At 35.1% G+C, this 27,601-nt stretch overlaps 1 protein-coding gene across 5 annotated transcripts in view; it reads right to left on the reverse strand.

The window, feature by feature from the left end:
- The window catches only part of RYR2 (ryanodine receptor 2), an 828,134-nt gene that overhangs the window by 108,917 nt on the left and 691,616 nt on the right, over window positions 1–27,601 (reverse strand). For all 5 annotated transcript variants that reach the window (XM_036753924.1, XM_036753927.1, XM_036753925.1 and 2 more), the window contains 5 exons: window positions 27,069–27,165; window positions 25,956–26,059; window positions 23,409–23,460; window positions 15,439–15,492; window positions 1,387–1,486 (listed from right to left, as the gene is read on the reverse strand). In XM_036753924.1, the coding sequence (XP_036609819.1) occupies window positions 1,387–1,486; window positions 15,439–15,492; window positions 23,409–23,460; window positions 25,956–26,059; window positions 27,069–27,165 (407 nt within the window). The remainder of the gene's footprint in view (window positions 1–1,386; window positions 1,487–15,438; window positions 15,493–23,408; window positions 23,461–25,955; window positions 26,060–27,068; window positions 27,166–27,601) is intronic.

Here is a 27,601-nt window from a genome sequence, read left to right on the forward strand (position 1 = left end):
GTGAATTTGTTTCTGTGCATACTTAATAGAGGAGCCACTTCCCTCCCCATTTCAGCACATGCTAGTTTCCTCATTAAATTAACATGGTGGTTACTAACATTAATAATGCAAGAATCTTACATATATCATATCAACATATGCTTGAAGATCTGACCACACAGATCTACAAGAAAACTTTGGATAATGACTAATTAATGAAAAATACTAGCATCAAGAACTGTTATTTCGATGATCAGTTTGCTAAGTAAGCGATTTAACCCTATAACATTTCTCTTCACCCCGAAACCGACTCTTCCTCTTAATTTCTCTGTTTCTATCTATCAAAGGTACCACCTTTGATTCCTCTACCAGGTTTACAATCTAGGAATCATCCTTGACTTTTCATTCTTTCCCACTTTGCATATCCAATTCTTTGCCAAACCTTGTTGATTTCATCTCCTAAGCATCTCTCACAACTGTTTTCTCTCTACTTATACCATAACAATCTTAGTCTAGGCTCTCATCACTTCTTGCCTGGACTACTGCAATAGCTTCTTATTTGGCTTCCTATATCCAACTTCTGCCCTCTACAATCCAGCCTCCACATTGCTGCCAAACTGATATTCCTAAAGCTTAAGTTTGACCATATCACTGGACTTCCATTACCTCTAGAACATAGTAACATATGAATTTTATCTGGAATATATCTGGAATTTAAAGCCCTTCACAATCTGGCTCTGGCCTATATTTTCAGGTTGATGACACATTCCTCCTTTTTAGACAGTATGTGCTCCATCTCAACTGTCTTGTTCTATATGAATAGTACATTGTAAACCCTGCCTCTGGACCTTTTGCCTCAGCTATTCTTCATACCTGGGATGCTACCTCCTCCCTTCTACTTCTTGGAATCCCTAGTTCCCTTCAAGGTTCAATTTAAGGCTCATCTCCTTCAAGAGGTCCTTTTTGATTGCCCCTTAAACATCTTCCCCTAAAGTGCTGTGTATTTATTTTGTATGTAACCTTTATTTTATTTTCTGGGAATGTATTATATTCTCCTGTCATAAAGTAAGCTTTTTGAGGGCAAGTATGATCTTACTTTTCAATTTCTATTCCCAGTGCCTAGCACATAACAGATTTTTTTTAAAAATACTTGTTAATTGACATAATGGACAGATTTCAAAATGTTAAGAGACATCAGGTTTTTTTCTGTAAGAGTTCTGAGAGAAGACCTTTATAGATGAGGGAAAAGGAAAAGTAAGCTGAGGGTTCAATAAATGATGAAAATTGAAATTTAATAAATAGGAGACTAAAATGCCCATTAAATGTGGAAATAAATAAGAAATTTACATAAAGAGATCACAATGGGGAAAGAAGGTTATTTAAGGAGACCCTTTTACAGGTCCTTACCTTTGCTGGCACTAATTGTTTGTAGCACCATTTCAGCAGCCCCTCTGTCATGTAATCGTGCTTGCTGGTACAGGAGTTTTTGCTTTTCCATTTCTTTTTCCTGAACACAAATCCCAATCATTTATGTTGTGGTCATCAGTGAACATAAAAAATGTCCAAAGACCATAATTTTTAAAGTCATTTCTTCATGTATGGGCTCTATGACAACATTATGAACCATTTCAACACAAACAATGTTACTGAACAGATACCAACATATTCAACTCATTTTTTCCCCTTTTTTACTTTTCTCAATATATTTAGTGCTGGTTTATTAGGATGGATTTTCTCAATTGTGAATTGTTCGATCAGCCCAAAGCATGTATCACAGTTTTGTAGTACTTCATTAAACTTGCACTTTTTCAATTGTGTTTTTGTGCATTTATTTTTCACATTTTTAGTAATCTCCCATGACATGGACCATAACTTGATACTGCTCAGCAAATGACTCGAGTTGCAAGTTGTCAGTGAATCACAGAAAAGCTTGATCTGAGACATCTTGGAGTTTAACCAAAATTGAAAGCTAATATAAAAAAGAGGTAGATTTCAACTAAGTAGTGTGCTTCTCCATACTGATCACCCCAATCACATTGACCCCCAAAGAATAAAGAATGCAATGTGCCTTTATATTTTGCATTCTCTTGTGGTAACAAACGATACTGCATGGCGCTGCTGGAGCAATGATTGAAGTTTGTTCTTTTCCATTTAAACTACCACTGAAAACATAAAGAAGAAAATAAAAATAAAATATAAAGGCACAGCAAGTTCAAGACTGGTATGATCATTCACTTGAGCAATCCAGTTCGCTGGAGAATTGAGACGGGACTAAGCAGTATAAGTTGCAAAATGAAAGTTGCATAGAGCCCTTTGACAGCGAGTCCATCAGAATGGCGTGGTAGAAAAGCTTAGTCAATGGGACATGAAACAGTCAATTAGTATCATGTCCAAAAACACAACGGCCAAAACATATATGACCTAAGAGCAGGAACAGCTGCAGCAGAAGTAGCCAGAGTGACAGCTTTGCTGCCATAAACTTTCCATCCAAAGTACGGAAAATAGACACTGGAAGATGGAAGAGGTTTAAAAAATGAAGGCTTGCTAGTTACATAATATGAAAAATAAAGTAAACTAAAAGGAGGGGGAAAATAAATGGGCTCAAACAAATGAAAAAAGAAACCTTTAAATCAAAAGCAACCAACACAGACATTTATGCTGTTACCAGAGAGTTCTCGCCGAGGCTGGCAAATTTGTTTCTTAAATCTTTGATAATATCGTGCTGCGAAAACAAAATTGATCAGGTTTTTTTTTTTCACACTACAGTTAGCACTCCTGTGGTTAAGTTTTATTTTTTTCTTAAATTATGTGATAGGCCTAAATGGAAGCATAGAAAAGAAAAAAAAGAGGCAGCTTTGCTTTATATGTAGCCATGCTAACATCTAAAAGGTTTGCCTTCATGTTTAAACCTCTTCCTGTGAAGTCAAAAAACAAAACGGAAACAAAACCACACACACATACACAAAACTATATTGTTGTTACAACACAGTTTCAGGAAAACTGAAAGAAAACCCTTTTGTCTGCTCTTCAGGTGCTGCTTAAAAAACTGAGGAGCAACATTTGATTCTTCTTTTTAGACCCAACAATCTTTTATTTTCCTTCTACTGCTAAAGCTGCTTACAGTGTTCACTTCCAGCTTAAATGACTTATGTTTTGTTCAAAGAAGAGCTTTTCAATAAAAGAGTGGTAAGAAAATACATTAAGGCAAACACCATATCATCTCCACCAGCAAAAAAACCAAGGGATGAGAAGAGATGTAGGCAGAAAAAGGGCCAGTTCCTGCATTGGTACAAGAGAACAAATGAAGACAGGCCTCAGGTTGACTTGACAGACAACCACCAAACATGGGCATAGGTGAGTAGAAATGCTCAAAGATGGAACATCTTGGATTAAAAATTTTAAATTCCTGGCTGAATGTGACAAAGTACACTGACTGTAAACACCATTTTTAGACTCTATTTATTGCTTTGTATATACAGCACCTAGCACTGGGGTCATTTGTGTATACTTTTTTGGAAGACAAAAAGACTCACTTGAGTAAGCATCCAGGCAAAAGGTATACCGAGTGAGAAGATCTGCCAGGTCAATCTTATCCCTACTATACACTATTAATGGCTACATTTTTAGATTGAGTGGCAATCAGTAATTCTTCTTTACTGCATTGTTTTTTCTAAGAATCGCCTAGTCTATTTCATTGAATCCCTTATTACTGAAAAGTACATCATAACTTTAAAGTCTTGTAAAAAAAAGTGTAGGATAATAAGTGGGACCTAAGTGGAAGAAAATAAGATTCATATTCTTTAGGATATCAGAGCCAGGGGAAAAATACAATTCACTATATTTTACTTTCTAGTTCATAGTTTTTTCCTCCCATATTTTAGGAAAGTGCTATAATTTTGGTATGTTAGGTGAATGATTTAATTTTTTAAAGAGTTACCATAATCAGAATAAAATCCAGGATATTGTAAAGTAATTGTCAAATGGAAACAGACAACTGATATTCCTAGAAATCATCCTATGGAGGCAGTTTTTATTTTTATTTCTATTTTTTTACTTAGGATAGCTTTTGATTTGTGAAAGGCAGCACATGATGGAAAGATGGCCTTGGAGTAAGAAACACTTTGGCTCAAGTCCTGCCTCTCATACATACTGTGTGGCTCTAGACAAAAAACTTAACTTCTCACTACCCCCCAAGCAATTTTCTAAAATTACGAATTAGCATGTGCCAAACTTTATTGGTAGAAGGAATTCTTCACTGAGAATTTTCTTTATCAATTAAATCACAGACTTGGTTAAAAACAGAAAAGGCATATCTTAGTGTGAGAAGTTGTTTTTAATTTCAGAATTTTAATACAATCTCAAATTAAAATGACTACATGGTTATTCTATACTTCTGGAATTTTGCCAGGGTTATAGAAGAAGGGAAGCATTTTGAAAAAATAAAGTTAATTTAAATTTATCCCCAGACAAAGAGTATTGATTTTAAAAAGTGAGAGAATTAAGAATCATTAGATGTTATCACAAATAGGTAGTGATGAAGCTCTCAAGAGTAGATTCATTTATCAGTGAGACAAGAGATGTGATCTGAATATCTGAATTTGAAATACAAATCAAATAACAGTTTCTTTTCAGTGTAACAACTTTGCAATCAAATCTCTATCTCATACTTTGTGAGTGTATCTCAAGCTACTGGCACTAAAGAAGTGAAACAAAATAAGACAATTCTCAACAAAGAGCACAGTCCTTTTGCATCTTCAATAGTCTGCCTAAAGTTAAGATCAAGAAGAGAGAAGAAAACAAGAAGCAGAAATAACAATGGTCCTTTATTTCTTGGCAGTCAGAGTTTTTCTAATCCTATTTTCCAGAGTAGAAAAGGTTATGTGTATTTTAAACTAGAATTTTTTGACCAATACAGTAGATTCCTTCTTTCAGGAAGGACAATCTTCAGTACTTTGCTGGAATTTACAAGTGGCAATTGCAGCTAAAAGTTGATGATTTGAATCTGACTGGTATGGTTCCTATAGGGCCCAATAATCTTCAGTATAGTTGTATAGTTTTTTTCAAGTCTTCCATGTTTGTTGAGAAAAATATCATCATATTTACCTTAAGATTTCTACTATACATTTTAAGGAAGCAAGTTATGATCTAAAAGAGAATGCACTTTTAAGAACTGAATTATATATTTCTAAATCCAAGAGGAAATAATGTTTTAATATTATTTTATTTGATGTATTTTAAAGGACTCACAATATACTAGAGATATAGAGAAGATTTGTACAGGATGAATTTTTTACTTTCTAAACAGAATAATAAAAAGCTACTGACAGAAACTGAATTTGATAATTACATGCAAGAAAGATGGAAAGAAATAAAGTGGCAAGAACTTGCTAATGATTATGATTCAAATCATTACTGTAAAAAACAAAAAAGAGATTTGGATACTCTGTAGTGCTATAGATACTAAAAATCTAGGCTTTTGGAATATGTTACTTCTTTGTAGAAAATGAAATTATGTTTACATTATAGAGAAAACAATTATGTTGTCCTCTTTATTCAATACTTTGAATATACATAATAAATAATTTATAAACTCATGTTGAAAAATTGGTTACATGAAAGTATCTTGCAATGTTAATAGTTTTTGCTGAAGTAATCTAAAGAAAATTAAACTATAGGTAATACAGTATTCGGTAGTTTTGTCATATGAAAAGATGCAAAAGCCAACACAACATCAATATTCTTTTTGTATACATTCAATTTTAGTCAACGAGCTCTTTAGAAGAAAATACATATAAATACAAGTTACACTGATTAAAATATTTTAGTTTGATGTTCAACTAATTTGATTTTCACATTCCATCATAACAATTTCTCCTTGTGCTCTACTCTTCAATATTACTAAAATTTTTCTACACTTTCATTTCTCAATATCAAAAAGACATCCTTACAAATGACCAATGTGAAATTGTCCAACTCTAGCATTATTCTAGCATGGATATTTCTTAAGCATTTAACAACTATAATAATTGGAATCTTAGAAGTCCACTTCATATGACATCTTACTTGCTATCACAAGTTTTATCCAAGTTTTTTGTGTTAAAATCCTGTAGCAAGTAATTGCAAATAGACTGTCATGAACAATAAAAAGTATGAGAAGAAATAAACTTATTGAAGGAAAGAGGGAAGGGAAGTGAAGGGAACAAGCATTCATACTATATACTAGACACAGTGCAGTTGATATGCACTTTTTTTATTTGATTGAAAATTCAGAAGATTAAATCAACAAAAAGTGGAATGGATTTTCTAAATTATACTTCTATATTATTTAGAATACAGAAATGTGATCAGATATTATGAACAATTATGTTTTTGCAGGAATGTTTGTGGAACATTCAGCTCATTCTCAATTACTTTAAAAAGTACATTAAAAAGAGGATATGCAGCTAAGATGAAACAGCTTTTATAACTGAAGATCTTGCTGACAGCTTCTACAATACTAAACTACCAAAGGAATGGTTCAAGGTGGAGCCACTGCTAGAGTATGGAGTAATAGAGTATGGAGCCTGAAGTCAGGAAGACTCACCTTCCTGAGTTCAAAACTGGCCTCAGACACTTACTAGCTATGTGACCTTGGGCAAGTCATTTAACCCTGTTTGCCTCAGTTTTCTCATCTATAAAGTGAGCTGGAGAAGGAAATTGCAAACCAGTCCAGTATTTTTGCCAAGAAAACCCTAAATCAAGTCACGAAGAGTTGGACACAACTAAAACAACTGAACAACAACATAAAATGATCAAAAATGCTGTTAAGTCACATTCTTTAGGTTAGCCAACAATGTCCACCAGTGTGGAATATTGTATGCTGCACATATTTTCAGACTTTCTCAATCACTCTGGTGATCCTGCCCCCTTTCTTTAAAAAATTCATTGTTATATGCAATGCCTACTTGGTAGTGGGAAAATGATACTGGGGGGAAATTTTGTGATGCAAAAAACAAGATATACAAATGAAATTTTGTGAAAGAAAATATAAAACAAGGATTATGTAGCACAATAAAGAAAATATCCACTCTACATTTCCTCTCCTAAGAAATGCACACACATATACACATATATATATATGTATATGTATATATGTAGGAAAAATAGAAAATAGAAAACAAGATGGCTAACTAGAGTAACATAGGGTACATGGTAAAGAGGATCTTCTCATCTAGATGTTAAAGGAAAAAAATGTGTACATGTTCAATAACAGTTGTGAATAATTTTGGTCAAGAAATAGGCTGTAAAAATTGGCATCTCAGATATCAGGTAGCTACAATTAAAAGAATTTTATTGTACTCTTGGGAGGAAATTTCCAGTACTGTTTCTGTAGTAGAAAGGAGTTATTTTTTCCTCTCAATTATGACTTATCTGAAAATGATCTATAAAAGTGAATGGAAGGACAAAAAAAGCTTCTCTCATGTTATCATTTTCATGGTTATAAGTACCATTTTAGAATTTATTTGAAGAGAGAGACTTTTCTTGTGTGCAACTGATTACAAATGCCATATTTCTGAATTTAAAAATACATTAGATATTATCCAGTCCAAATCCCTCATTTTAAAAATAAGGAAACTAAGTCCCAGAGAGATTAGTCAATTTGGCCAAGGTAAAAAAGAAAATAAATAGCAGAGCTTAGACTAAAATTTAGGTTTTCTGACTCATACCATGCTCTTTTAATTATATCATGATGAAAAGGCTATCTCTGTATGAAATATATTTCTACTTTTGAATAGGAAAGGGGAATTGAATTAAATGTAGTTAATATGACAATTATATACTTCAACTAGGTTTATTATACCATACAAAATAAACATAGATATATTTAAACATATATTGCTATATAGCTTAATACCTATACCCATATTTCCTTGTGCTTACAATCTCAAAATATACTCTGTACATCCCAAAATACTGACACATCAATTCTCTGTGATTTTTATATGAGGTAAACCTAAATGAGATAGACCTAAAGATAGAAGTTTGGGTGCTGACTGGGGTGTGGGAAGTGAAAGAGAACCAGGTTAGTGATGAGTCTGGTGATCATATCATACGAGCATAAATTATAGGAATGGTCGATGAAAGAATAGTGGATGGGAGAAGATTTGAGGGGCCAACACAGCTGTTTTCAAGTATCTGAAAGAGGATTGTGCGGAAAGGGGACAAGATTTGTATTGCTTGGCTGCAGAAGATAGAACTAGGAGCAATGGGCAAAAGATGCTAAGAAGCAAATATAATTTATGGGAAAACTTTCTAACAATTAGAATTCTTCCAAAGTGTAACAGATTTCCTAGGGAGGTGGTAGGTTCCTCCTTTCTAAAGGTGTTTGAGAAGATGCTGGTTGAACAACCACTTGGCAGGCATGTTCTGGGGGGGTCTCTAGTTTACTAGGTACTGGTTTGAGGTGTTTTTTTTAAATCCTGAGATTCTCTGATGCCTTTCATGTCACACCATGTCTGCTTATATTCAATCAGAAACCAATTAATGAATGAATCTCACCATGAAAATGAATTCTATCACAAATGAAAATAATTCTACCTTTAAATATGTGCCTGTCACTTAAAGAAGAAAACTCCTGATTAGAATATTACTATGCAGTTTGTATACTTTTATGGTTATAGAATTAAGTGCTGGAAGAAGTCTTAGAAATTATCTAATCAAACTCCCTCGTTTAACAAATGAAGATACTTAGGCCAAGAGATGTTAAATGATTTGCTTAACATCCCATAGGTAACAAGTATAAATTAAGCAGGATCCAAACCCAAGTGTCTCACTCAAAATCCAATGTTCTTGAAAGTAGACCGGCTGTCTACCAAACGTGGGCCCTGTTTCTAAATTTATTATTATAATCCCTCAGTAAGATTCTGAGAACTTTATGAAGTTTCCAAATATATTAGGATATAAAATAAAATCAAATGTCAGATGTTAACATTAAATTTTCATACAAATAACCAACCAGGTACTAGAAAATTGGTCACCCAAAACATAATCACAGGGCATTTTTCATGTGTTCATACTATCTATTGTTTAACAATTTGTTTACTATTCAAAAGATATCTGTTGAGTGCCAACTATCCGGAAAACGCTGTGCTTCGCATATAAAAGAATATACGGGCATATAAAAAGGAATAAAGTACAGCCTATCCCCTCAAGGAGCTTAAAATCTGGTAGGAGAGAGAAGTCACTACAAAAATAATTCTGATACAAGGTACATTTCTCAGTACATAGTAATAATAACAAAAAAAAAGTATCATGAGAGTTCTAAGAAAGACTTGCATGACTGCAGGACTCAGAAGATCTGAGAAGACCAGAGAAGGCTTCATATAGAAGGAAGCAACTGAAGTACAACTTGAAGGATAGTTGGAACTTCAGTAGGAGGGAAATTTACTAAAGAGCAATGGAAGGAGAAACCATCACAAGTGAATTATAAGTTATAGTTAACTACAGAGTTGGAGTCTTCTTCCTCTTCTATAGCTTCCTGTTCTGAGATAATAATTAGCACTTTGGTATTCTAATATTTGTTTCATCTCATTGATGTAATAATACTAGTTAGCATTTATATAGAATTTTAATGCATGCAAAGTGCTTGATCTCATTTGAGCTTCAGAACAATTGTATAAGGATATTATTATTATTAACATTATTATTATCATTGTAATTTTATAGATGAAGAAATTGAGTCTGAGTGAGGTTTAGTGACATGCTAAGGGTAACAGAGCTATTTAAAGTCTGAGGAAGGATTTGAATGTAGGTCTTCCTGACTCCAAGTCCAGTGCTCTATTAGTCAAGTGACCTAGTAGATAGTACCTTGAACTCAAAATCAGGAATACCTGTGTTCAAATAATGAATCTAGCACTTACAAGCTGTGTCCCTGGAAAAGTCCATTAACCTTCTTTAATTCTCTTGACGTTGTTTAGATACAAATGTAGCACAAATACTGTCCATTGGCTATCTTTCATTCTTGCTACATGATCAGCCCATCTTTCCTGACTCCCTACCCCCCTGTAACAATAAATTTCTCCAATTATATCTATTACATTTTCCAGTGACATATGTAATATGTTGCAGTCTGCTTATACCCACCACATCTGTCTTCACTGCACTTTAGCTATCATCAGTTTCATTTGTTTGGAGCTGGTAACATTTAATAACAAAGCTATACAACACCACCCAGAATAATACTGGTATTGAGAAGATGGACCTTGCTTTTAAGAAGCAGCTTGGGATTATTAAAAGTATTAGGAATTTTCCCAAATGTAATCCAAACTGCTCTCTTGCTCATGTTTGGTTCTTGACCCAACTCATTTTTTGTAGTATCTGTCCAAGAGATCTGTACTGATGGAAAAACTATATAGATTGCCTATCCAGTTATTATAGTTTCAACAGCAGGTATTGTTCATGTACAGAATACCTAACATAGTGGCTAATAAGTTATGAATTAATGAATGTTACTGTTTAATTGATGGCATGTGTGTGTTAAGTATACCTTAAATGCCAAATGACAAGAAGTTATTTACAAATAGAATACTTGAAGATGGGATATTAGACTGGTTAAGGATGCACACGTTGTGGAAGAGACTTATTGGCTCCAAACATTAAGCTATCAATGCAAAAAAGAAAATTGAGTAAGATAATAACCATCAAATTACTTCTGTACACCTATAAGTTGTCATTTCCTGAATATACATCAGAGTTCAGCCTCCATTGTTTTTGGTTTCGCTTCTGTGACCTCCTTCTCTAATATTTCTCATTCATATTTACTATTAAAACAATTGCCCTAGAGTAATTCCTCTTTATGTCACTTTTCTCTTTAACATTTCCCTATATCTTGGTTAGTGACAACTGTACTATAAATTCTAGTCAATTCTCATTGTCCTTGACCTCTCTGAAGCCTCTGACACTGCTGATCACCCTCCTTGATATTCTCTTCTCTCTATGTTTTCAGGATACTACTCTATTCTGGGTCTTCTCCTACCCACCTGACCACTCCTTCTCAGTCTCCTTCGCTGGATCTTCTTTCAGATTATGCCCTCTAACCCTAGATCTCCCTTAGGATTCTGTTTGGGGCCCTCTTCTCTTTATCTATAGTGCTTCATTTGGTGATCTCATCAACTCCCATGGATTTAATTTCCACACCTATCCTGCCCTAACCTCTCTGATGACCTATCTCACATCTCCAACTAACTTTCAGACATCATAAACTGGGTGTACTATAGACATTTTAAACTCAATATATCTAAAACAGAACTAATTTTTACCCCTAAACTCTCCCCTGACAACCTTCTTTGTTACTGTAGAGGGTGACCATCCTCCCAGCCCCTCAAGCTCACAAACAAGTTGTCATCCTTGACTCCTATTTCTTGCTACCCATGTTGCCAAAGCCTGCGGACAGCACATTTGCAATATCTTTTAAATACCCTACCTTCTTTCCTTTGACACTATTACCACTCTAGTGCAGGCCCTCATCACCTCATGCCTGGATTACTACAAAAGGCTGCTGGTGGGTCTGTCTACCTCAAGTCTCTCTCCACTCCAATCTATCTTCCATTCAGCCACCAAAAATGATTCCCTTAAAGCACAGGTCCAACCACGTCACCCCCCTACTCAATAAGCCCCAGGGGCTACCTATTACTTCCAGGATCAAATTCAAAATCCACTGTGCAGCATTCAAAGCCCTTCATCTTTTAGATCCCTCCTGCCTTCCCAGTCTTCTCATACCATACTCCCCAACATAAAGTCTTTGATCCAGTGACATTGGCCTCCTGGCTGTTCCATGAAAAGATACTCCAATTCTTGGCTCTGGGCATTTTCTCTGACTGTCCCACATACCTAGAATGCTCTCTTTCCTCATATCCCCCCCTGGTTTCCCTGGCTTCCTTTAAGTCCCAATTAAAATCCCATCGCCTACTGGAAGCCTTTTCCAACCCCTCTTAATTCAAGTGTCTTTCCTCTTTTAATTATTTCCTACTTATCTGGTAGATAGCTTGTTGGAACATATTTGTTTACTCGTTGCTTCCTCCTGTAGGTGACTGTAGGTGTTGTCTGTTGTCTATTTGCTTCTTTTTTGTATTCCCAGCACTTAGCATAGTGCCTAGCATGTAGTAGGTGCTTAATAAATGTTGAATGACTGAAAGATTCTTGGACAGGTTAGGTTCACTGGCTTTTGGAAGTGAAAAGATAAACATTGTCAGCAGTATATAACCAAATGACACTAACTATTAATTATATCCCATTTATAATAATTAATTATATTATAAAAGATATATTTCTTTCTAGAACTCATTAATGGAACATAATGTAAGAGTAGCTAAGAATTTCACAATGAGTGTAGCTACATGATATAACAATATCCATTCATTTTGAAGAAAACAACTGGTAAAAGAATGACTAGGTATCAGCTTGATAAAATAGAAACCTATCTGTCTAATTTTATTTTTTTGCTTTTCAACCAATAATATGTAGCCTAAAAGAACAGTTTTATGGTGCTTTTTTTTTAAATTGGGCCTCTGATTTTGTTTTTTAACTTGAACCTCTGATTTTGATGGTACAATCACCTGGCAAGAGCAAATATTCTCTGAAATGAGGCATTGTGTAGGGGCAGCAAGGTGGCTCAGCAGACAGAGTGCTGCGCCTGGAGTCAGGAAAACTCTTCTTCCTGAGTTTACATCTGACCTCAAACACTTGCCAGTTGTGTGACCCTGAAAAAGTCACTTAACCCTGTTTGCCTCAGTTTCCTCATTTGTAAAATGAGCTGGAGAAGGAGATGGCAAACTGCTTCAGTATCTTTGCCAAGTAAACCCCAAATGGTATCATGAAGAGTCAGACACCACTGAAATGACTGAACAACAACCAGGACACTTGAGAGGTTAACTGATTTACTCAAAGCTACACAGCAAGTATGTGTCAGGGCAGGCCTTTAAACCAGATTTTTACTGTGAGGTAAGCTCTCTATCCAGTTGGCCAGAATGCCCCAGAGAATAGTTAAAACATTTTATGTGTAGTCAAGGTTCATACAATATATTGTCCAACACACTTATATGTCTCGTAAGAACATGAAAACATTTTCTTACACATCACACACCTAAAATATGTTCTTGTTTAAGAATATCATTATCTAGAGATTATGCTTTAGTGTTATAATTTGTCTCAGATTAGATAAGGCCCAATATCAAATCCAGAAAATATCTCCATCTCATATCTGTTCCACTGTCTTAAAACTGAAAGGAATCCTCAGTGATCCTTTGTCTTTGTCATATCATTGGTACCTACACCTTTGGGGAGAATCTCATATCTGCTAAACCTTATTTGCTGACACCACCAGGAAAGGTGCTCAAAAGCTAGTTAGAAGGAAGATAACCCTCCCTTGAAATCAAGAATCAAATTTTCATTATGCTACTTTTTGGATACACCTGCCTCACCGAGCTCCTGAGAATACTTAAAAATAACAAAATCACAGTTGCCTAAATCTGTAGTTTTGGACTGAGAACTTGCCTTTTGGCAGAACTTAAAAAAAAACTGGTATTGCAAAAGTTTTTCATGATGGGTTACAAATACCACTTTGGATTATGGAGACCTGGACTGCTCTTTTTGAAACAGTCATTTACTATGAGTAATTTTAAAATTTACATGGTAGGATACCATTATGATGACATTTCATTGAAAAAGTGAACTATCTACTTTCAGCAACATTCCCTACTTTGTTTTCTCAGAACTAGAATTGTGTCAAATGACATCAAGAAAGACGAAGCCAGATGAAGCATGAATCTGGTGATATCAAAAGATAGAATAATTTTTCTTGGCAAATCTTTAAGTCCTTAGGCATTACCATGCCTATCAAAACTTCGAAATCGTGACTCCTCCAAATAACAAGAAGAACATACTATTTTAATCCAGATGAGAGTCAATGATAAGACAAGTTGCGTTGCTGCCACAAACTTGGAGAAAGATTTTCAAGAACTTTTTCTACAAATGCATCCAAGATGTTGGGTCTAACAAAGGTAAATGTCACAAGAAACTGAAACTCAGACCCAGACAAATACACATAGATATATATATTTTTTACCTTGCTGCGTTGGGATCCTGTGACCTTAAGGAAGGGTGAGGACAAGAAGCAAAATAGCAATAAACAAGTGTCCACAAAATTGCTCTGAAGACAACTGATAGACCATACATGATGTGCACCTCAGACAATATCATTTGCTGCTTGAATTTTTAAAAATAAAATTTACTTTATTCTCCAATCAATAAAGATGGACTCAAAATTACCATATTTATTGGATAAAAAGGCAAGATATTAATTTTATGTGTGGGGTTTTGGGGTCAGTAACTTTACTTATTTCCACATCTTTTTTTATCATTTGTTTCAGCATTGCAGAGATGCATATATATATAGCTATTATAAGAAGGCTCAATACCAGAAAAGGTATTGTTTTTTTAAAAAATCTTTTTTAATGAATCCACTGTATTTTAATAATTATTGCTGATTGCTGATATGTGTTCATACTACTATTTCAAAATTTAGACATAAATGAGGTAATAGAGAAATAAATTAATTTGATCTTGTTTCTTTGTACTGGTTTCTTAAAACAAAAATTCTGAATGGAAATTGAACCAATAGTTGAGAAGAATGACAGTTAGCAAAGAGTAATTCTTCTCATTTGAAAAGAAACAATGTTCAATAAATGTAGGGGTGGATAATTACCTGCCTCTCTAAGGAAAAGCAACTGATTAATAATCATAAAGTTTCAAAAATATATATCTGTAGATAAGATATGTAAATACAAGAATCAGTATGATAAATATTAGAAAAATGCAGTCCTAAGAAAATTGACACCCCTGCCTCATGCATGCAAATTGTACCATGTGTGATTATCTACATATGTACAAGGAATGAGTGGTCTGATTGGCAGAAATCAAAAATGGCCAAAATCTTCAATCTTGTGACTTTTTAAAATTCAGGAAAAAATCATTATTAAAAATATCCATGTTTTTCATTAAAGCTTAAGCCAAAATAATAAGCATGAATAATTAAAGGTGTAACGATAAACCCCAGCAATGTTTCTGATCCAGTAAAACATTCCCTCATTACATTTCTATCAGGATTTCAAGGGGAACTATTTCCCAAGTAACAAAATGTTTGAAAGTTCAATAGAAGCACTAGTATCTCTGAGGCTCTTGGGAAACACTCATTCTGAACATATGGGTTTTATTTTGCTCTACTGTTCTGCCTTCTCCCGCCACCCCTCTTCCTCTGCCCCTTTCCATAAATGTTAGAACTCAAATTTGTCAATTCAGCTTCTAACATGCAGTTCATTGACACAATAAGCTGCAGGAAGCATGAAGCAAGAAACATAAATGTCGGTTATAAGCTATGAAATAATGTTTCCAGGTAGAAAGAGAAAACAAAAATGCCACTCTTACTTCAAAACTCTTAACTTCTTCTTCACCATCGTCATCTTCCTCATCATGACAGCTCTGATAAGATATTTAAAAAAAAAGGCAACAAGATTATTGTGCAGCAGGAAGGCTTAGGATAAGTAAAGTTTTATAAATATGATACAATATATTGTGTGCTCAGCATATTATCATATAATTATTGTTAATGATACTCCTACATTGAAATTATGACAGTACCAAATTAACTATGGTATAAAATGAAGTAATAACAATAGGAATCTGTTTGGTGCTATAATTCAACTGGAATGACAATAATACTAATAGGAATATTTCTGTAAATATTGTGTTAAATGTAAATTTATGATTTAAAATGAAGAAAACATTTAATAGATGTTTTATGAAATGTAGGTGTAACAGTTTGTTTACTGCAATTAGTAGCTGGCATAGAAAGCAGATAGGTGGCCCAATTGATATGCACTGGGCCTAGAGACAGGAATACCTTAATTCAAATCCAGCCTCAGACACTAGCTGTGTGACGTTGGGCAAGTCACTTAACCCTATTTGCTTCAGTTTCCTCATCTGTAAAACATGATGGAGAAGGAAATTGCAAACCACTCCAGTATCTTTGCTAAGAAAACCTCAAATGATGTCACGAAGAATTGGAAATGACTGAAATAACTGAAAAACAACCAAAAAAGCTGGCATATATTATACTGCACATATTTAACTTGATATAGTTGTTTTGTTCAAAGTTGGCTGTAATTACTTAAGAACAAAGACCATGCCTTCTTTTTTCCAGTCTTGACTCTACAATGCAAGTATTTTTGAAATTAGTGTCAAAATATTAGAAGATAGGAGAATGTGAAATATAGTTGGAAGAGGGGAAACGAAACCAATGAAACTACATAATAAGCCCAAGGATCTTCTTCTAGAAGCAAGGTACGGACATTCTGAAGACCCAAATTTCCATACTTCACAGAAAGATTAGGAATGATCTACAGTTGTCATCAGTATTTAAGAGATACTTTAATTGTCATAGGAAGAAGAGCTGGACCATGAGCTCTCTACTGAGAAATATGGAAATTGTTGTATATCTAGTTAATAACATTACTATATGGAAAGATTTTCCTAGGGATTTTGTCAGGAATGTGATAGCTTCTTTAGACTTGAAACTTGACAACTTCTGGTAAAGTAAGGGAGCTATAAAAAAGAAACCTGGGAAGAATCTTTAGGTGTTATTAAATTCTAACTAGGAAACAATGTCTTAGGTGACACAAGTGATTATTTCTATTACTGCTACCAATGTAAGGTTAGGGCCTTCTGAAGAGAAAGAATGATATGGGAAAGGAATAGTTCACTAAAATGACTAATGGGATTTAGCTTTCTGAAAAATGGTTTAAGATAGAGAAATGATGGGCTTTTCAAGCCAAGAAAATTATGTTTGCCTGGAAATATGCTAATCTGATCTGAGAGGAGGGGGCTGGAGTTTAAACTGAAAATGAAGACTGAAGTAAAACATTTTCAAATAAGATACTACAAGAAATAGTACTAAAATGAAAAATAGCAGTGAAAGGGTTCAGTAATTCACAGGAAACAAGAATGATTGAGTGAAAAGGCATTTATTGAGCACTTGCTATGTTCCAAGTACTATGCTTAGGGTTAGGAACTTAAATAGAAAAATTGTTCTCAAGGAACATGTACTAGTCTAATTGGAGAAGACAACCCAAAAAAGAGAGTCAGCAGCAGGACTGATAAAAGTCCCAAGAGTGAAGCAGTAGAGTAGATGATAGGCTGAGGAGTCCTTAGTGTTCATTAGTAGTTCAAATAGCAGTGCTGGGGTCTGCAGGGCATAGTATCAGGACATATGGTGGTTCTCCATCTCACTGGAAGGAAAAGAATTGGTCAATTCATCTCATCTATCTTGTGAGTAGCCAAGCAGCCCAATAACCAGAAGTAAGAGGGGAAGAAATAATACTCATGACTCAGGTTAAAAATAATCACTGACTTTGAAGCCAAAGGATCTGGATTCTTATCTAGATTAGAAATGTTCTATAGTTCAAATAGCTATGCCTCATTTTTTGTGTGATCTTGGCCAAATCACATAATCTCTCTGAATCTCAGTTTCCTCATGTCTGTAAAATAAAGGAGTTGAACTGGATTAATTCCATAGACTCTTCCATCTCTAGGTCTAGGATGATATTAACCTATATCTATAAATGAATGAATACAATACAATAAGCAAAGTTAACTATCAATTTAAATGAAAAGGAATTTATGACCTTATAGTACCATGAAAACTTTATTATATGGGAATATGTAGTGGAAATGTATGTCTGATTCAAAAGGAGCTGACTGGACCAATGAGAAAGGTAGTATAGTTTAACAAGACAGTATAAAGAAATTCTGTAAAAAATTAGGAAGGATGTTCAAGCAAGAGTTCATGAGTAAAGATAAGAGAGAAATGGAAGCGATATCAAAGTAGAAGCATATTAAGGATCATCTGATCAGAAGGAAGAAATAGACCCGGAGTTCCAGATGTATATACTAAAATGGATACAGAGGTAGAAGAACATAGCTGTGACAAGGTATTTAAACCATATGAACATCTGCTGGGTAAGTAAAAATTCCTGTGCTAGAGGTTTCTCTCTGTTAAAAGCAGGGCATCTGAGTAATTCTTGTTGTGTTGTTATGGTTATTTAATCTTTTAAAAGGTAGGGCAAGCAGAAAGTTGAATTACTATTAAAGTGATATGACAATGTAGAGGTAGGAAGTTTATTAACAAGATGACATTTCAAAAGTACAAAAAAAGAAATATTCTATTTATTTAAAAAAAGATGTACAGCCACTAGAGATCTGGAAATTGAGAAAAATTAGAAAGGAGTGGCTCAGTCCTGTGATAATCATATTAGTAAAGGAATACTTAAAAGAAATTTAATACTTGTAATAAAGGCAACAAAAGGATACTTTTTTAGTCACACTGAAGGCAGTAAAAGGAAGGAGGGGCACTAGAACTGATACCTGAGGGATTATGAGATAATGGACATCAGAGAAGTAGCATTTTCCTCATTCAACAAGCATTTACTATGCAAGCACCATGCACGGGCATTTCTAGGGATATAAAGATATATACCAAACTATACAAGCAAAGAAATATGCCAAAGCAAATAATCTTCAGATTGAGAAGGCTAGAAAAACATAACTAGAAATTATAATCCAAGATGACCAAAGAGAAACAAAAGAGGAGTTTAGCTGTCCTGCTCTTAGATGCAGGCAAGTTGACAGCAGTAGCTGCTCCCCAGAGCCACAAAGATTGGCTCGCCCAGAGACAAGGACCTTACTAACAGTCCCAGATTTTAAAATTGACTGTGTTCTTGACATTAGCCAAGAGTCTAGTGCCTTCTGGTGCCTGCCAGGTTGCTGAGCTATCCTGGCCACACTTGGGCTTTTAGCATGGACCCTAGGAGATGGCTGAAGTAGTTGCCTGTAGAGTTCGTTATCAATGGCTTTTACCACCTTGGCTAAGCCCCAGAGAAGCTTCCAGGGGTATGTATATATGGTGTGGGGGAGGGAGACCTCCCTCTAAACTCCTTCCCTCTCCTGTGACCCCTTATAAAACTGCATGTTGACAGAAACCCCTACATCCAGCTCCCAGGTCCTAGGATATCAAGATCCTATGCCTCAGCAGCAGGTTTTCCAAGCCCCAATGATCCTGATCTGAAGGTCAGTCACCCTCCCTTCTCCCCAAAACTCACAATCTAAAACATCACCATCAGATACAGATTTTAGAATTGCCCACGGCCTTAAACTGCAACCTGAAAACCAGTGTCTACGTCTGTCAGGTGGCTAAGAGAAAAGGAACCTAGATAATCTGGACTCCCTAGGGCTTTGGATCTGGACCCTGGTTGATAGGTCTGAATAGCAGCCACCATTGTTCTTATTGGCTTCCATCACCTTTCTTGGGTGCTGGGGAAGCCCCACTTGTATCCAGCCCATTCCCCATGGTGTTTCATGGGGAGGTGAGGAGATATATTTTGTCAAAGCATTGATGACCAGGCTGCCACAGACCCTTGCTACCTTGGCTGAGCTGTGGGGAGACCCAGCCCCTTGTTGACACGAACACCAAACATGGTTATGAGATACTGCATTGCACATAATCGTATCAACTACCACACTGTTTGGACTGCCCTGCTCTCCCTCAGAGTGGCTTGAAGCCTTGCCCACCCTACCTGGACAATACAAAGAATCTTCAGGAGCACTGACTGGGCAATAAACAAATAGAGAAGTACCTTTTCCTCTACTCAGTATTCTAAATCTTCATTGATAAATCAGTATACTGTACATGGACCCATTAATTTTGTAATTCATTTTAAATAAAATTGTTTATCTAGATAGGACCCCCTCCAAATATTTGCCTGCCACCCTCCATACCTAAGTGACAGCTGCTCCTTCCTAAATTCATTCAAGTTACCTAAGTCAGATGCATTATATTTTACATTGGTGAAGGATTTGCATAATTGCTGAACCTTTCAATGATCTCTGAAGAACCATGAAAAGGAGAAATTCTGTGGGATTGGAGATTCTCTCCAATTTTCAAGAAGAAGAAAGTAGATCATTCAAATTATAGGCTCCTACCAACCACAGTTCTAGAAGACTCAAGATGGAAAATGCTACCCACCTTTGGACAGGGAGGTGATAGACTCACAGTACAGATTGAGACACTTTTTGGGAGGTGTTGCCAATGCAGGAATTTTATTTCATTAAATATGTTTTTAACGAGTGTTTTGTTTTTCTTTCTTTCTCAATAGGAGGACATGGGAAAAAAGGTAGATTTTAGATGACTGACAAAAATGAAATTTAATAAGCTATAAGCTCCTAATTACAGTAAGAGTAATTTGTATTTATCTTAAAGTCAACAGGCAAGTGCTAAAGCTTCCTGAACAAGGGAGTGATTTTGTCAGACTTGTGCTTTAGAAATAACAATTTAGCAGCTATGTTGGGGATAGATTATAGGGGAAAGATTGGTGGCAGGGAGGTTGGTCTTTTGAAACAGTCCATGAAAGAGGTGATAAAATAGGGTGGTGACTGTGTGAGTACGGAGAAGGGGACAGATTCAAGAGATGTATAAAGGTAGAATTGACAGGAAATGTCACTGATCGGATATAGGAGTTAAAGTTAAGAGTCAAGAATGATTCCAATGTTAAGAACCTAGGTCACCTGAAGGAATATTTTGAGTAAGATGGACAAGGAACCAGAGTGATTGCTTGGAGAAGACCATGTAATGTTAAAAAGTGACAGAAAAAACATAACTTTTCTTCTGCTTCTCTATGAAAAGTGAATAATCTTCAAAATAGAAGAATGGTTGAAGGGAAATTGAACAACAAGATAAATGAGGAAATAAGGATGTAAGTGTTTTAAATAATTTCAGGTCTTCATCCATGGAAAATTATTCCTAGAATTCTAAAATAAGTTAAATGTTCAATTCAGTGAACATTTATTTAGTAAGTATCTACTTGTAATATTAATTAATGTGGGACTTTTTTTTACTGTTTTCTCTTTTAGAATGCTAAAGTAATCAAGTGCCTTTGATTAAGTCTTACTAGGTGCAAAATCCCAGGCCCACACCCTTTTGTTAACTAGATGTAAAGCCCCAGGCCTACATCCTTTTGCTGATTAGGTATGAAGCCTTCAGTCCCTAAGAAGGGTATATAAACTCAGAGGTTAGCATTTTGTTTGGGGCTCTCACTCATTGGAAGAGTGCTGGTGTAGAGACTCTGGGTACCACTGGAGCCCCCAGCTTTGATAAAACCCATATGTTGGTGCTTCTCTTTTTGGTAACTATGTATGTGATGTCTTGATCAAACAAAGCTTGTCTGTTGAATTGTGCTATTTGATCTGTTCATATTTTCTGTTTGTATTTGCTCTGAAGTTCAGGGTGCTGGCTTTTCTCCCTGAACTAAGTGAATGATATACGTATGTTTGATTAAAGTGAGACTGCCAATCCCTTAAAGTTGCTTTCCTTAGAAAAACACATCAAAGAACTTGTGCTGGCAGCTCTTGTTGCTGGTCTTGTTGGGTCTTACACCCCTTTAGCAGCTGCTAGCAGCATTGTTTTTACACTACTATGAGCAAAGCACTAGGCTAAGCTCTGATACAACCATGCTAATGTGATAATAGAAATACTGTATTAAGTTTTAAGAGGATAAGAAAGGTACTAGAAGGCTGGGGATGAGAAAAATATCTGCATCTTTTAAATGAAAAGAATGGAGTGGTTAGTTTAACATCATTTCCCTGCAAAATTCTAAAACAGAAGAGTTATGAGAACTCTATTTTTAAAGGGGGTAAGAGGTCTGGACTCATGATTACAACAGTATGGGAAAATCTTAATATAGAAATTCCTTTCACCATTACATATAAACAATTATATAAATTTGCAGAGATCCACAGGGGCACTCTAAGGTTAAATAACTTGCTCATGGTCACATACAGGTAATGTATCTGAGGCAGTACTTAAACTCAATTTTTTCCTGACTCAAAATCACCTTCTTTTTTTTCTGCACTATGCCATGCTATCTTTTCTTATAAAAACTTACAAAAGAAAAAAAAGTTCTTAAATAAATACATCAGGAAAATACTATACATATAATGCATCTAGATTTCAAGAGATTTGACAGCGTCTTACGATAACTTTGAGGATGTTAGAAATGTAGGTTGTATGAAAGTGGAGAGAGAAGGATTTGTAGTATTTTAAAAAAACAATATCAAAGTATGCTAATTAGTATATTGATTCAGTTTAAAGGGAAGTGTCTGGTAGGAGGTCTGGGAGTCTATCTTGGTCAACACTTTTTCTTACATGAAGATGTTAAAGGCATACTAATCAAATGGGTAAAATGACACACAACAAGGAAGATAGTTTTGGTGTGGATAACAGAAAAATCTCTAGACTAAAAAGATTTGGCTGGCCAGAATGGCAAGTAAAATTAGCAAAATGGAAATACAGATAAAGTTCAATATTTAAACGCAAAAAGATCAAGGGTATAGGTATAAAATGAGAGAAAATTTGAATTAACAGTAGTACAGATGAAGAAAATACAGCAAGGTTTTAAAAGTTGATTAGAAGTTTATTATTAATTTACAGTGTGAAATGGCCAACAAAATGTTAAGGTAACAGTCTTACTACAGTCTACAGCAGGGGTGAGAACATGCAGCCTTGAGGTCACATGTGACCTAGGTCTTTAAGTGCAGCCCTTTGACTGAGTCCAAGTTTTACAGAACAAATTCTTTTATTAAGGGAATTTGTTCTGTAAAGTTTGGATTTAGTCAAAGGGCTGCACTTGAGGGCCTAGACAGCCACATGTAGCCTTGAGGCCAGAAGTTCTCCACCCCTGGTCTACACTGATTGGAAGACATTTGGTATGTTGGGCTCAGTGTAGGATGTCACACTTTAAGAGGAACATTAACAAAATATAGAACTGGGAAACACAGAGCAGGATGGTGAAAGGGTTTGGCAACCATATTTTAGAAAAATGTTTGAATGATGTGAAGTGATTAGCCTGAAGGAGAGAAAATTTAAAGGGGATTGCTAACTTTCTACAAATATCTGAACAGCTAAAATGGGAAAAAAAAGAAAAAAGAAAAAGAGGAAATTTATTCTTATATAGTTCTGGAGGGCAGAACTAGCGTCAGTGGATAAGACTTAAAAGGTGGCAAGATTTTGGTTCACTACAAAGAATGTTTTAACAATTAATTTTGTGGGAAAATGGACTAAGCTGACATTTAGTAGAGAGCTCCCAATCATTGGAAGTGATCACAGACCTATATAACCATTTGTGGCAAATGATAAGGTGATTTTTAAGGTTCTTTTCAACTGTAAGATCCTATGGCCTTATGTTTTTAACCTTTGAAAATGATATTTATATTGTTTTCCTATTTAAGAATAATCTTGATTTTCCATTGTTTAAAAAAAGATAAAAAATCAGTAAAAGAAACCTAATTACCTTGGCCATAATATCTGCATAAGCCATATATAGGAAATCTTCATCCAATTTGCTGGAAAAAAAGAGGAGGAAAAAAAAGCAATGCTTTTAAGTAGAAAAATATTTTAAAATGTCCTCACTGCTTCTTGTAATAACTGATTGTATATTCAACCAAGACATTTAACTTTAGAAATACCTGCTTACCTGGAGGAGAGATTTCCTGAATAAAACCCAAAAAAAGGCCTTAGAATCACTAAAAATAATAGCCATCACAAAATACATTGTAGTGCATCCCCTTTATTCTGTAAAAAAAAAAAATGGCCCAAGACATCATCCAAGATTTATCAACTCCATTTACACACAACTCCAAAAGTCCTTATTATTTGATTTCTTTGACTACAACCTATGAGAAGCAGCACATTAGAGGAGGTACATATTAGAAGATTATGGGGTACCAGACAAGAGACTCTACACTTTCACATGAAGTGACAGCTGACAGCAAGGCATGAAACACAAAAATTAGCTATTTCAGTGTTCAAAGAGCGTATCCTATACCCAATATCAGTTAAGTTAACACTATGCCTTGCTACTTTTATCAGATGAGAATGTTTCTTTGATTGAGTTATAGAACTGATCAATCATCCAAAAGGTTTAAGATGGGTGAACGATTTATAGACACCTCTATTAAAACAAAGAAATTAGTTACGTGTGAAAAAAAGTCCTTAGTGAATTTTTAAGGAGTGAAATGCTTCGAGCTATTGAATGAAATGAGATGAAGCACAGGAAGTGAAGCAGGTAGGTGGCTCAATGGATAGAGTGCTAGGCCTGGAGTCAGGAAGACTCATCTTCATGAATTCAAATTTGACTGTATGACCCTGGGCCAATCACTTAACCCTGTTCACCTCAGTTTCCTCATCTGTAAAATGAGCTGGAGAAGGAAATGGGAAACCACTCCAGCATCTTTGCCAAGAAAACCCCAAAAGGAGTCACAAAGAGTTGGATATGACTGAAAAACTGAACAAAAAAACAAACAAATAGGAAATGTATTAGGAAGGACTGAAAACATACCCTATGGACTTGGATAAAAATATAATCCAATTAGGAATTAAGAATTCTAATAGCAGGTCAGCAACCGGACCAGCAGTTCTAGCCAAGTCCTTGAAAAGGAATTGCTTAGAAGGGGAAGGAAAAAGTCTCTGACTCATCCTCTCACCCCTTTGACCAGAGGCACCAGAAGATGAACTTTCAAACTTCCGTAATTAAAAAGATTTGGACCTTTCCTCAGCCATAGTGTCTCTGGAATAGCAGTGGCTGACAGCAGAGTCTATATCAGGAGCCAAGGACAAACTAGACACATGGAGTAAAGGCAACTTGAGGGCCTATGAGAGCTATACCTCAAGGGATCTTCATGAAGACACCAGGAAGGGAGATAAAAAAGTACTTTAAGTACTTTAAATTATTACATTGCTACATTGCTCTGTAAGTATGTTCCTGTGGATGCTATGTACTTGTGGGAGACAGAGTATGTGTTAGACCAGGCTTGGGGAACCAGCTACCTCAAGGCCACATGTGGCCCTCTAAATCCTCAAGTGTGGCCCTTTGACTAAATCCAAACTTCACAGAATAGAAGGATTTGTTCTGTAAAACTTAGACTCAGTCAAAAGGCTGCACTTGAGGACCTAAAAGGCCATATTCCCCACCCTTGTGCTAGACTTTGTTTTTGTATCAACTCTTTTTACCATGCCACCTTAGTGGCATAGTAAATACCAATTCCTAAAAGTTAATTAAGATTAACTAATACCAATTGATAATCAATAGGGATCACAATGGGGCAAGCTCATTAGGGGTAAATTGGAAAACTACTCCAAACTCCTCAGAGATACCTCCAAGACCTTAAAAGGAATAGTTGCCATTGTCTGGGGTCCCATCCTGCAAATCCAAATAGAAATTTGGAGAAGCCACATAATAATAATTAGTAGTTGTTATAATGATCGTGAGTTATTAAGACTAGATTAGGCTCATTATTTTCTACTTAGTAAATAAATGAAGTATATAAAATTTGTTAAAAAAGTAAATTTTAAAAAGGTTTCCATCAAGAGTTAGAGATGTTAAGCTCTTTGCCCATGGTCAGTCACCCAGCTAATAAATATCAGAGGAAGAACTTCATCCAACACCTTTTGGGTTCTATTTTTCTTCCTCTTGACATACACACCATCACTACAGAAAATATCCCCCACTCAAGTTTTTAGGATATGTTCAGTATTCTTGCTTCTCAAGAGAGTAGCTCATTTTGAAATTTTATTTCATAAACACGGCTATTTTAGGTAAAAGGAAAGCAGTTTTGCAAGAAAGGTCAGAATAAATGGAACAATCTAAGCACAAAAATGAAAGAAGAAAATCAAACTCAGCATCCATCTGGTATTATTCCAAAATAATGTTGTCTCCTGTTGAGACATTATAACATGAGCTGAAGTGAGACGATATCATTCATATTATGTAAATGATTCTACTCCACCTATGTCACACAAAGTTTATACCCTATTATCATATAGACCTTCCCAACCCTACCATTTTTCTGTTAAGGCTGTTCTACTAAACAGGAGAATCAGCTGATGCAGAGGATCAACTTTCTTTATGCCTTCATCTTCTTCTGGTGGTTCTATTCCAGGTTTCTGTAAGAAGAGTAAAATGAAGAAAAGAAAATTCTTAGATAATATTAGAATTGTAATGACAGCTCAAGAAATTATTAACATGGTGAAAGAAGTTTCTTTTCCTTCCTTGATGAAGAGACCCATGTGTCCAAGAATGGAAGGGAGAAAAAAGCAGATTCATATTTGGCTATTTAAGAATTTCACCAAAATATATGACAGTCAAATGAGTTTTACGATTGTTTAAAACTTCTGAATAGTATTTTTGTGAAGCAGAAAAATGGCCAAGGACTTGTAGAGTTGAGACCCAGTCTGCTTGGTTTTGAAAGGTTTAACTGGGAATCATTTAGCAGACATTTGCAATAAACTGCCTTTGTTTTTGCAAAATAAAAGGCATTTGAATGCAAATAATGCTGCTTCTCATATCAAGCATTATTTTCATTGTCCCTCTCCAAATAACTGCTAAAAAAGTTTATTGTATGATTTAATTTCAAATAAATTCAAACCTTGGAATACAAGTAACGAGTATGATAAAAGGTAATCTGTTATCATCTATGGAAATAATTTTGAAAAATAAAAAAAAAACTTTTGTCCTTATATTCCTCTTTAACTGTGCGGTTAAACTTTATTATGGAAAGGCTTCAACCCTGTTATATATTTTTGCTTGCAACTAAATTAATCCTTACATTTTGCTATAACTTCAAGAACCTATTGAATTTGATTCACTTAGTGAATCAATCTCTTATTCTGTTTCATTGACACTACATTTCCAACTCCACGAATACCTTTATTTTGAAGACTGAAGTTTTAATTTTGCAATGGCTGCTTTAGTGAGTGCAAAAATGTCCATATGTGTTGATATTAAATGGATGTATTTTTCCCTCTAAAAAATGAAGAATACCTTTCCACAAACAGAAAAGGTCTCAAAAACCAACAAGTTTCTAATTTTTTTCCTTCAATATTATGACAACTGTTGACAATAAATTCCTCTTCTTGACCCTTTGGGAATAGAATCACCCCAATAAACACATACTGCTAAATCTTCTATCAGCTTATCCTCAAAGTAATGTTCTTCTGTTTCAATCCAAGACTTTTCATATCCTTGAAGAAAGAGATTGACAGCCCGATGCCTAAAGAGAGGAAATATTTCAAAGAAAAATTATGTGAAAATAAAACATTATTAGTTACACTGTATAGTAATTCACACCGAATTTTGTTCCCACTAAGAAAAACAAATTTTTCTAATCCTGGGTGGTAATTCTGTCTCTTCAGCTCTTTTAACAAATAATTATCATATGTATATTGTGTTCAGAGCACTGTACTAGGGACTGGGGGAGATACAAAGAATAAAAGACATCCTCATAAAGCTCATAATTTAACAGTATAGTAGACTGGGCTTGTATCTGGCATAGCACATACACAAATAGCACTACTACAGAATGATGCGTAACAAGTATATAGGAGAGGTGTAAATGTCTATGGGGAAATCAAGTAACTGTCAATTGAACAAGAGGGTGCTTTTTACAACTTTTGCTCATTGATGAATAAATGGTAAACATATAATGT

Source organism: Trichosurus vulpecula, chromosome 4, assembly GCF_011100635.1.
Source record: "Trichosurus vulpecula isolate mTriVul1 chromosome 4, mTriVul1.pri, whole genome shotgun sequence".
NCBI lineage: Eukaryota > Metazoa > Chordata > Mammalia > Diprotodontia > Phalangeridae > Trichosurus > Trichosurus vulpecula.